Source organism: Colobus angolensis, unplaced genomic scaffold, assembly GCF_000951035.1.
Source record: "Colobus angolensis palliatus isolate OR3802 unplaced genomic scaffold, Cang.pa_1.0 Scaffold194, whole genome shotgun sequence".
NCBI classification, from domain to species: domain Eukaryota; kingdom Metazoa; phylum Chordata; class Mammalia; order Primates; family Cercopithecidae; genus Colobus; species Colobus angolensis.
The window spans coordinates 2,893,928-2,906,211 of NW_012115088.1; the positions used below are offsets into that span (position 1 = coordinate 2,893,928).

At 38.6% G+C, this 12,284-nt stretch overlaps 1 protein-coding gene and 1 long non-coding RNA gene across 2 annotated transcripts in view; one reads left to right on the plus strand and one right to left on the minus strand.

Annotated features, from left to right (window-relative positions):
* The window catches only part of LOC105510920, a 28,286-nt gene that overhangs the window by 15,595 nt on the left and 407 nt on the right, over nt 1-12,284 (minus strand). The gene's annotated exons all lie outside the window — the stretch shown is intronic.
* Nucleotides 11,835-12,284, plus strand: part of LOC105510919 (chromosome unknown open reading frame, human C8orf34) — a 500,972-nt gene continuing 500,522 nt past the window's right edge. Inside the window, exon 1 of the mRNA XM_011940919.1 lies at nt 11,835-12,262. Coding sequence (XP_011796309.1) covers nt 12,115-12,262 — 148 coding nt within the window. The 5' untranslated portion in view covers nt 11,835-12,114. The remainder of the gene's footprint in view (nt 12,263-12,284) is intronic.

The window sequence follows — 12,284 nt, forward strand, 5'->3', positions numbered from 1 at the left end:
GCCATTCTCCTGCCTCAGCCTCCCGAGTAGCTGGGACTACAGGTGCCCGCCCCCTCGCCCGGCTAGTTTTTGTATTTTTAGTAGAGACGGGGTTTCACCGTGTTAGCCAGGATTGTCTCGATCTCCTGACGTCGTGATCCACTCGTCTCGGCCTCCCAAAGTGCTGGGATTACAGGCTTGAGCCACCGCGCCCGGCCGTTAATTCTTAAAATAACATCTTTATTGAGATATACTTCACATACCAGACAAGTCACCTATTTAAAGTGTACAATTGAATAGCTTTTACTGTATTCACAGAGTTGTGCAACCATCAGCAAAATAAATTTTAGAACATTTTCATCACACCAAACAGAAACTGTAAGCCCATTGGTAGTCATGTCCATTCCTCCACCCTGTTACTGTCCTGCCCTCACACCTGTCACCCTGTGACATCTTCCTGCCTTCCTATCAGCCCTAGGCAACCACTAATCTACTTTCTGTCTCTATAGACTTGCCTGTTGTGGTTATTTTATATCAATGGAATCATACAATATGTGGTGTTTTGTGACTGGTTTCTTTCACTTGGTATAATGTTTCCAAGGTTCATCCATGGTATAGCATGTATTGGCACTACATTCATTTTTATCACCAAATGATATTTCGTTATATGGACATACCACATTTTATATAGCCTTTTATCAGGTGACAGACATTTGGGTATTTGGATTGTTTTCACTTTTTGGCTGCTATGAATATTGCTGCTACCAACACTCATGTATAAATTTTGATGTGGTCACGCATTTTCATTTTTCTTGGGTATAAACCTAGGGGTGAAATTGCTGGATCACTAAATTAGTCTACATTTAACCTTTTGAGAACCTGCCAGACTTTTTCAAAGCACTTCCACCAGCAGTTTATGAGAGTTCTAGTTTTTGGACACTTTGCCAGCGCCGTCTTTTTTTTATTATGTAGAGCTATCCTAGTGAGTGTGAGGTGGGATCACATTGTGGCTTTGATCTGCATTTCCCTAATGGATAATGGTGTTAGGCATGCATTTATGTGTTTATTGGCCACGTGTATGTCTTCTTTGGAGAAATAACTATTCAGCCACATTGACATTTTTAAATTGGGCCATTTGTCATTTTTATTATTGAGTGATAAGAGTTATTTATATATTGGAGACACAAGTTCCTTATCAGATACATGCTCTGAAAATATTTTCTCCCACTTTTTGACTTTCTTTTGACTTTCTTAACAGTGTTCTTTGCCTGAAAAGGTGTTTATTTTGATGATATCCAATTTATCTATGTTTTTGTCATTTGTTCTTTTGGTGTTATATCTAAGAAAATGCTATTTAACCCAATGTCACCATGATGTATGCCTCTGTTTTCCTATAAAAGAGTTATAGCTTTAGCTCTTAGATTTAAGTCTTTGATCCATTTTGAGTTAATTTTTGTATCTAGTGTGAGGTACAGGTTCAATTTCATTCTTTTACATGTAGATATCCAGTTGTCTCAGCACAATTTGATGAAAATATTATTCTTTCTCTATTGAATTGTCTTGATACTCATATCTAAAATCATTTGACCATACATGTGAGACTTTATTTCTAGACTCTCAATTCTATTCCATCGATATATATGTCTGTCCCTATGCCAGTACCACACTGCTTTGATTGCTGTAGAACTTGGTAGTAAGTTTTGAAATTGGAAGTGTGAGTCTTCCAATTTTGTTCAAGATTGTTTTGGTTATTCTGGGTCTTTTGCATTTCCATATGATTTCAGGATTAGCTTGCCAATTTCTGCAAAGAAATCCAATTGGAATTTTGAGGAGAATTGTATTAAATATGTAGATCAAGTTGGGGAGTGTTGCCACCTTAACAATAGTAAGTCTTCCAATTCATGAACACAGAATATCTTTCATTTTATCTTTTTTTTTTGAGACAGAGTCTTGCTCTGTCACCCAGGCTGTAGTGCAGTAGAACAATCTCGGCTCACTGCAGCCTCTGCCTCCTGGTTTAAGCGATTGTCCTGCACCAGCCTCCCAAGTAGCTGGGACTACAGGTGCCTGCCACCACACAGGGCTACATTTTATCTTTCATTTAGATCTTCTTTCATTTATTTTACCAATGTTTTGTAGTTTTCAGAGAATAAGTTTTATACTACTTTTTTTTTTTTTTTTTTTTTTGAGACAAGATGTTACTCTGTTGCCCAGGCTGGAGTGCTGTGGCACAAACATGGCTCACTGCAACCTTGACCTTCTAGGCTCAGGCGATCCTCCCACCTCAGCACTGTGCCTTGTCCCCTTCACCCTTCCTCATCCCCCACCTCCCCATGCCCGCTCCCAGGTAGCTGGGACACCAGGAATGCCCTACCACACCTGACTAATTTTTTGTATTTTTTGTAGAGACAGGGCTTTGTCATGTTGTCTGGTGTGATCTTGAACTCCTGATCTCAAGCAATCCTCCTGTCTTGGCCTTCCAGATTGCTGGGATTAAAGTCATAAACCACCGCATCTGGTCCATTCTACTTTTGTTAAATATATTTCTAAGCTTTTCACTTCTTTTTGATGCTATTGTAAATAGAATCTTTTTTTTTTTAATTTTATGGGATTTTTTTTGTTCTTTGAATATGTATAGAGATACAGTTGCTTTTTGCATGTTATCTTCTATCCTGCAACTTTTCTAAACTCCTTTATTGGATCCAATAGCTTTTTCTTTTTTTTTTTTTTTGGTGGATTTTTTAGGATTATATATACACAAGATCATGTCATTTGCAAATAAAGATAGTTTAACTTCTTTCTTTGCAATCAGGATGATTTTTACTTCCTTTTCTTGCCTAATTGCCCTGGCTAGAACCTCTAATACAATGTTGAATAGAAGTGGTAAGATGTCATTTTAAGCCTGTGTTTCTCCCAGATTATTTTCTTGCTTATGATTTGTTGTAAGGTAGTAAAATAAAAGAGCTATGTCTTCTTTTCTTAGGAGCAGTAAAAGAAGAATGAGTGTGGCAAACCACACACTGCTCTACAGCCACTGTCTGAGAAAAGTTAAAAGAGAGAAAGAGTAAATGGTTACCATGAGCAACAGGAAAGCAAGGAAAGCAAACGGGGGTTCTGGCTCCTCTTTCAGAAACCAAGAGGAGTGCAGAGACTGGTTGAGCCTGAAGTGTGGTCTTGAGAATTAACAATATGAAAGTTTGTGCCAGTTCCTTTTTAAAGGGTAAAGCTGATTCTTTCTACAATATGCACCAACTTATACAGGATTACCACACAACCAAGGGTATTTAGATTGCAGAAGTTTGGCCGGAGAAAAAACATCATTAAAAACCCTCAAACTTTTGTTGGCTGTTTTTATATAATCCATGCACATCAAAAATCAAATTCATCAATACTGGGTATTAAATGATCTTAATTATAAGAATATATGTTTTTTTAAACTAGGCTTAGGAAGTTTGTGATATATTAATGTCTTTTTATTGAGTTTGGAAATAAATATGTATTATCAATTTTAAATGTATTGGGATATCAACAATTACTTTCAAGCTAGATTTTTTTTCTGTTTTTCTTCTCATTTTTTTGATATTGGCATTTGAAGGCCATCAGCTTATTAAATAATAACCTTTTATTCAACTGGTCATTTAAATCTCTAATTTTTCTTAAGTGACAGAATGGTGAAATGGAAGCTATTTTAGACTAGAGATAAGACAAATGAGAGAGTCAGACAACGTTTTTGTGGCCAGACTTTGCTTCCCTTTAAATTGGGGGAAAGGAAGAGGAGGAAATGTGAATAACTTCTGAAATATCTTCCAATGTAGTCAACAATGACATAGGTAATATTTACTGAGCATTTACTCCTCGGTAGGCATTGAGCTACGTGTTGACATATTCTCAAGCAAACCTCACAGCAACTCTTTGGTAGAGGCCTGTCAGTATTGTTTAATTCTCTGTCAGAGAGAAATGAAGCTTGGAGAGGAACTTGCCAAAATTCAAAGCTGGTATGTACTAGAACGAGGATTCAAATCTATAGAAGTCTATTCTGTGTTCTTTTATGTAATGGTTACTCATCGGTGGGCCCTAATTTATATGGGTAGGCTCCAGTAGCCTAGCATCCGACCCTGGGATGATTAAGGCAGAGGAATATTGTCTCCTGGAGTGTGCAGGTCAGATAGACGAGATGTGACCCTGGACTGGGTTTATATACTTTTTTCATCAAAGACGATGCTTTCTGAGTTCTTTGTTGTCTCTAAGAATTGACTGGCTCTGGAAGGGGCAGTCTCCATAGCCAGAAAGGTTTTAAGATACTAAAACATTATATTCCAGAGTCTGTAAGTTTTAAGTATTCTCCAATATCACTTCTTGTATTCTGAAAACAATTGTCAGTAAGAAATTAGTAACAACAAGTATATTACAACGTGCAAACACCTTTTCATGTTGTTGAAATGTATGAGATTGATCAGTTGCATTACGAGTCCATTAAACAGCATTATTAACTATGCTTCTAGATGCAAATACCTTTGAATGTAAAAACATTACAACAATAATATAAAGAAATTGAAGTGTTACTGGATCCTGACAAAGGGTCTCTCCTTGACCATACTTTAGTCAGGCTCCTCTTAATACTCTTCTCAACTTGACTTCAACTTTTGGGCTGCTTTGTCCATCTTTACATTGCCCAGTTTTAACAAAAATTCTGCTAAATTGGTTTAGTCACAATCCCCCGCTTATCCCGAATGTTTCGTCTTAAAAATTTTTCATCCAATGACTTCTACTCTTCATTTTGGCTATGAAGTCTCACGTTTTCTTGTGTTTTGAACTGAGCCCAATCTCTGTCCCTTACTGCAAAACCCCATAGCAGTAGTCCCCATACTTACTGCAATGGTCCTGAGTAAAATCTACTTTACATTTTAACAAGTGTCATGCATAATGTATTTTAAACGTATTCAAAACAGTAACAATTGAAACTGGCCCTGTGTAATAAAATAAGATAACAAATATTTTGGAATCAGACTGATTTGGATTTGAATTTTGGCTTTTCCATCAACTCGTTTGGTGTGTTATTGAATGCTATTGACCTCAGTTTTCTCGTCTGTGAAATGCAGAGTGAATTGTAGGCAATCATGGGTCACACACTTGTCAGCAAGTAACTGACCCATATTTCAATCTCAAGTTTCACACCAAAGCCAGTTCAGCTGTTTTAGAGAAAATTACACTCCAAGTGAGATAAAAATGTCAAAGGGCACCTAAATATCAGCACAAGTTCTGAACAAATGCAAAGAAAGATAATTTGTTTTGGGGACCAGAGAGAGCACACTTTAGAAAACTTTTATCATATATTTCATTCCATGAGACGCCATTCTGTTGCTGCCTAATTTTAATTTATCATTGGAGGGAGACTATTTTGAAATTAAATATCAGTGAAATGTATAAGATTTGTCATATTTCCTTGTCCTGTTTGAATCCTGAAATATTCTTACTGTCATTGCTTTATTAAAGACACATGTTTAATATGATGCCATTTTATTAAAGCTAATGATTGAAAAGAGAAAAAAATGATTTTCTTTTGATAATACTTCTGGCAAATCACATCATATGAGTCAATATACATTGAGAGTAGAAAATAACCATCCTAAGATATATAAAATCTTGGGTTTGGTGGCAATGATTTGATATAAAAATATGCCTAGGAATATGAAGTGTCAAGGGTAAGCTATTACAGACAAAAGAATGTTAGAATATTTTTTAGAAATTGAATGTAGCAGAAAACATTTTTCATCAACTTCAGTAGGAAACTCAGTTTGTCTTTAGACATCACAATTGTGCACAAATATTTCAGGCTTAGGCTGCAAGATAAGTGAAACCTCCTTTAAAAAAGACAGGAAGGAAGGAATAAAGGAAGAGAAGGAAAAAGAAAAAGACAAAAATGACAAACTGAAGAGGAGAGGCTCAGAGAAAGACATAAAGACAAATCAATGCTGTTATCTTACTGAAACATTTACTACATTTAAGTACTTCAAAAATAGGATTTTTTTAAACAAAATTAATTATACTTCATTATGCATATATAAAAGGAACTTAAGTATAAATGACTGGGAGAACTTGATTATGCCTCTGAGTTACTTAATAAATTACCAGTATTTAATTAATTCATTCTTTCTTTAATTTGTTTATTCTTCTATCTCTCCACTCATTCATCCATTCATTCATTGAATATTTGGTTTCCTAATCCTCCTAGACAAAGCTAGTAAGTTTAGTTCCTGGTTTTTATGACCCCATCATAAATCTTTTGTGACAGATATATAATAAGTAAGTGTATTTCCCTGACCTTTGTGAAAACTTAGCGTATCCTTAGACATCACAAAATTATCTGTCTCCCAGGACTGAGACCATCTGAGGGTTGAGGGGTGGGTTTTATCCATAGGTAATGGGCTAACAACATCTGCTTTGAAAGAAGAGGTTTGCTGACTACTTTAAGTATTATAGTTTCCAGGGTGTTTTTGCAGAAAGCTAAGTCATCCTTCTATTTTATTTTATTTTTAAAATTTAAATTTCCTCTAGGTAATGGTGGTTCCACTAATTGTGCTAAAAGTACCTTTAACCCTTAGTGCAGAGGTTGTTGTGATGCGCTTCATTATGACCAAGCATTAGCTGGCATTTACAGAGATCTGAGTTTGAGAAATAGGTCCCATGTTGCTTATTCCTTGATAGTGACACTAGAACAATAGTACATCCTGTCCTAGGCAGAGTGTCGGGCTCCCTAGGGTGCACACCAAGTAGCATTGTTTTGCCTTACGACATCATCCTTTGTTTGCTTAGTTGCTCTTATTTCCTCCTTCTTTTTAATAAATTCAGTATCATGTTACAGTATCCTATAACAGTTTTCATGGCTCAAGGTTTGTATTTTTCCTTCCAACAAAGACTCTTGAAAAATCAAGACAATATGCTCTCAGAAATTATAAGTAAAAAGTGTATCAGGGATAACAGACTATGGTCAATTAATATCAAGGGTATCTATATAGTCTGATATCTAAAGACTTCTTTTAAATGATTCATAACAACAAAAATTAACGTGTTATAAAACATATTGACATAAAGTCTTTTAGATGGAGATTGCTTATATACAGTCCACATATTACAAAATTAAAAAATAAATACTAAAACCTAATAAGTAAAGGTAGAAATTAAAGAGATAGAAATGTAATTGCAGAAGGCTGAATGGCAGGATTTCACAAGCTGGCACTATTATTTGAGCTGTCAGTTTAGTAGATCCAGTAAGTTGATATTTTCCACACAGTTAGAATCAGGGCAAGGCTCAGCGCCTCATGCCTGTAATCCCAGCACTTTGGGAGGCCGAGGCAGGAAGATCACTTGAGGCCAGGAGTTCGAGGCCAGCCTGGACAATATGGTGAAATCCTGTATCTACAAAAAATACAAAAATTAGCTAGGTTTGGTGATATGCACCTATAGTCCCAGCTACTCAGGAGGCTGAGGTGGGAGGATTGCAAGAGCCTGGGATGTCGAGGCTGCAGTGAATTATAATCGTGCCACTGCACTCCAGCCTAGGGGACAGAGTGAGACTCTGTCTCAAAAAAGAAAAAAAAAAAAATCAGTTCCAAGGTGGTTGATTAGCTATTATTCAAACTCACAAGAGACAACATATTCATTTAGTATGGAGCCAGAAAGTTACCCTGCTATCTGCTACCCATACTACTTCCTTTCCCATACCCACACACTGGGGAAGTCGAATTAGTCATCAAAACACAGCTTGCTCAGAACTAATGCAAAGCAAAGGGAAGTGGTACTCTTGCAACCTTGGTAGTGGGGATTTGGGAATTTAATACACCATTGGGGTTCAAGATACTCTGCTACTTACTAGCTATGACCTTGGGCAAGTTACTTACCTGGTAAGTGTCTCAGTTTCCTCATCTAAAAAAATGGGGATAATAGTAGTACCTACTTCATGATGTTGTTTTGAGAATTAAATGAGTTGAGGGAGTGTATAGAGTGCTGTTATCAATACCTAGTACATAGTAAATGCTGTATGTGAGTCCATTTGCATTAGTTGTGAGAGGCATTTCGGGCAAAAGTGAAGAAAACTAACTCTCTATGTGCACCTCCCTTTTACGGCCAGATTATTCATGTGTGCTGGGTTCCTTGGAAAGGTAATTTTCCCTTTTTGTTACAAAGTGGCAAGGTGAAAGAGAAACAGAAAGAGGATAAGTATGCTTCAGGGATAGAAGTCTAAATTCAAGAAATCCATATAGAACATTCTGCTCTCTGACTTCAACATTTAATTAATTTCAATGGATTACATTGCTAATACTTCCTAACTGGGTCAATTGGACTTCACCATTGTTCCCTCATCTCTCTGAAACCTATCTGTGTAAGGAGCTGTGGAAGATGTCTTACAAATGGAGTTGGACAATGGCTTTAGTGCATTCTATAAATTGGATTGTGTACATCTGTAAATTATGCTGACAGGCACTTCTATAACACAATGAGGTCAAAACAGTCTCACTGAAAATGGCCTTTTCATACTGTATTCAAGCCAAAAACGGGGAAAGGATCATAAAGGTACCATGGCATATGTGCAGAAAAAAAAAGTTGATAAATTTAATCCAAGACAAAGGTTACCTTTCAGCCAATATTAAAGGGACTATGTAACACAAATCTTAAAACATACAGTAATAGGATCTTAATTAAATATATTTTATGAAGAACCTAACTATGTGAAAATATACTGTGTTACACACTGTAAAGTATAAGAAAATTATTAAGATACAGTTCATGATTTTAGAGAGTTTGCAGTTTAAAAGAGGGATCAAAATATGCATGCAATTGACTAAAGGAAACAAAACAGTGTAAATGCCATAAGTCAGAGGCAAAGTTTAGACTGAAAGAACATAGCTGGATTGAATTGATATTCTAAAAATCAATTCATTCATTTAATTGATGTTTCTGGGGTATGTACCATGTGCCAAGTCATGAGACATAGCTGTTCCCACAAAGGGGTGCTAATATCTATAAACTCAAAATTTTGACTCGTTTCCAGGTTACAGGGTAGAGAGGGGAAATAGCTTCAGCTTTAGAGTTAGAAAAACCTGAACTAAAACCTTGCCCTACCAATGATAAATTGGGTGACTTGGGTAAATAATTTGTCATCTCTTAGCTTCATGTTAGAAATCATAGTGTCATCTTTGATTTCCTCCTCTAACCTCATCCTTCATTTGGTTAATGAACACATTAGTCCTTAACTATGTCTGGAATCCATCCCATCCTCTTTAACCCTACAACTTAAGTCCTAACAATAACCCCATCATTTGTTACAGATTCTGTAGCCTAACGAATCACTTCTCATTATCGACAAGATGTAAGTCTATTGTTCTTAACAAGGCATTTAAGACTTTCAATGAGCTGAACTCTGCTTACATTTTTAACCTCACATGATAATAATACTCCTCCACATGTACTTTACATATCTTTAACTAACAGCCTGTTGTGTGTCTCTGTACCTCTGTACATGCTATCTTTTTTTTTAAAGATACGGAATCTTGCTTTGTTTAGGTTGGAGTGCAGTGGTGCAATTACTGCAACCTCAAACTCCTGGGCTCAGCAGATCCTCCTACCTCAGCCTCTTGAGTAGCTGAGACCAATATTTTATTTTAATAGAGACGAGGTCTTGCTATCCTGCCCAGGCTGCTCCCAAATTACTGGGCTCAAGTGATCCTCCTGTCTTGGTTTACCAAAGTGCTGGGATTACAGGTGTCAGCCACCATGCCCAGCATCTAATGCCATTATTTATATATGTACCGATTGCCTCAACAAGACTAAGCAACTGAGGACAAAGACAAAGCCTTTCACCTTTGAATTCTCAGTCTTAACATAATGCCTGCCATTGAGGAGCTATGCAATAAATATTTATTGTAGTAATGAAGTCATGTTTAGGGATAAGTAGAAAAAACCAAGAAGTGCTTTATGAAGGAGGTAATATTTATGTTGAATTTGAAAAGCTTTGAAAATATTCCCTGAATTTTAAATGTGCAATTTGGGGACGCTCAGAGTTTTAACATACATAAGTGAGTGTGCATATCCTCATGATGCTCTTCTTTCTTTGTCTCTCTGTCTCTCTCTTTCTTCCTTTCTTTCTTTTCACTGAGTCTTATTGTATGGCCCAGCTTAGAGCAGTGGCACACTCATAGTTCACTGCAGCTTCGAACTCCCGGGCTCAAGGGTTCTGCTGCCTCAGTTTACCCAGCAGCTGGAACTATAAGTGTGCACCACTATGCCCAGCTAATTAAAAAAATATTGTTTTAGAAATGGGGTCTTTTTATGTTGCCCAGTCTCGAATTGCTGGCCTCAAGTGATCCTTCCACTAAATTGGGATTACAGACATGAGCCTCTACACTTGGCTTAATTCTATCTTTAAAACATACACATTTTGCCAGCTGAAGCTTTGTCTCTTCTATTCAAAGCCCTAAGTGCAATAGTCTGAGCATGGTGAAGACTTAATAAGTATCTTTATTTCATTTAAAGAGGCATCCTCCTGATGCCTCTTTAAAGAAAAAGACTCTTGATTTCAGGAAGGGTACCATCTTAGTGCCTTATGTGGTATCAAAAATAGTAGGCTTTTTAGCCGGGTGATAGATGGCCTTTCTTATGGCTCTACACTATACCTTTTAGCAAATAGAAATGTTGGTATTCCCTCTGTTATTTAATTTGTCCTGGACATATTAAAAAATACATAAGTAAATATACCTTCGAACCACAATGGAAAGCATGAGGCAACCCTGGGCACCTCACTGTTGTTTAATTTAACTCTCCCTAGGCAGATCATATGAGTCCGACTGTAAAAGTATTAATGTGGACATCTTTCCACCCTGGATCACATCCGTTTCAGGTTTTCAGGGATGGTTAAGCTCCTAGCTATTCTAGCAGATTTCTCATATCTTAATATATGAAATTAACAATAGTTCCTGGGATATTCCACTATTATCTATTACATGTTTCCACATATTTAAAATACGGAAGGAAAGCATGAACACCAATAAAGAAACTATGAGTAACAGAAATTCAGAACACAGTGAAGAAAGAAAGAAAATATATACTGCTGCAGTCAGCTTTTAGGAAAACTATTTCCATCATTCTGAACATTCATATTTATTAAAAATAAATCTAATTTTGGCAGCACATCATGATTAGGACCCAGGGAAATTGTCATTGGGACCTCAGTGTTGTGTTTCACAAGAAAGAGCTCTGTGAGGAAGCCTGGGCTATCTGCAAATCTTCGACTCTGAAATCCCTGCATAATAAGAAAGGTATTGGCTAAATTTGAGCAGCTCACGCAGTATCTAGAGGAAACATTGTTAAGCGGGATAGTGTGGCTTCTGAGATGCAGTTATAGGTATACAGACATGACTCAAGGAGTGGATTGGGAAGGCCAACTTTGGAGGGGAGGGCTGGCTCGCTCATTTCTCCCTGTCAAATGCTGAAGGGCTCGTTCCAGCCTTTGAGCGCCTGCACTTCGGGAGTTTTCAGCTGGGTTCTCAGGCTGCATTCACCCGTCGACTTGCTCCAGGCCAAGCCAGATTTTGAAAAGGAAGGCAACTTCTTTTTTCGCGGCAAACCTTTGAACCCACGCACTTGCCTCTCAACCCCTGCGCTAGTGTAGGCAGGGCAGAAGGTGCTGAGGAGAAGCTCAGAAGGGGCGGTGGGGACGATCCCCTTTCGAACTGCATTTGTAGCTGCCAAGGAGTAGCCAACAAGCACCAGATTTATGTGCACTTTGAAAGAAGCACCTTCACCATTGGCTTTTTAAGCGGCGCTGTCGCTAGGGAGCTGCTGGTAGAGCGAGCAGCCTCGGGGAGAAGCCCGGGCTGTTTGTTCCCGTCACCTGGGAGAGCAGGCACACACAGTCGCGCGCGCACGGACACACACACACGCACGCACAGTCGCTGGTGGCGAGTTCGAGCCCCGCGTCCCCTGTCCGCCCGCGTGCGCCCCTCGGCACGGCTCGCCTCCCGCCCCCTGATTCCTGCTGCTGCCGCCCAGAGGAGAAAGGAACCTCTGCCTCGAATTTCCCCACTGCGCCGGGCGCTGCGGCGAGCGGCGAGGGTGGGCGCGAGGCGGAGAACGCGATGAATGAGTTCTCCCCTAGCCTCGGAGTTGTCTGAGTTGGCGGCGCTGCGCCCAGGCTTCCGGCTCTCAGCGCCCCACGGAGAAAGGAACCTCTGCCTCGAATTTCCCCACTGCGCCGGGCGCTGCGGCGAGCGGCGAGGGTGGGCGCGAGGCGGAGAACGCGATGAATGAGT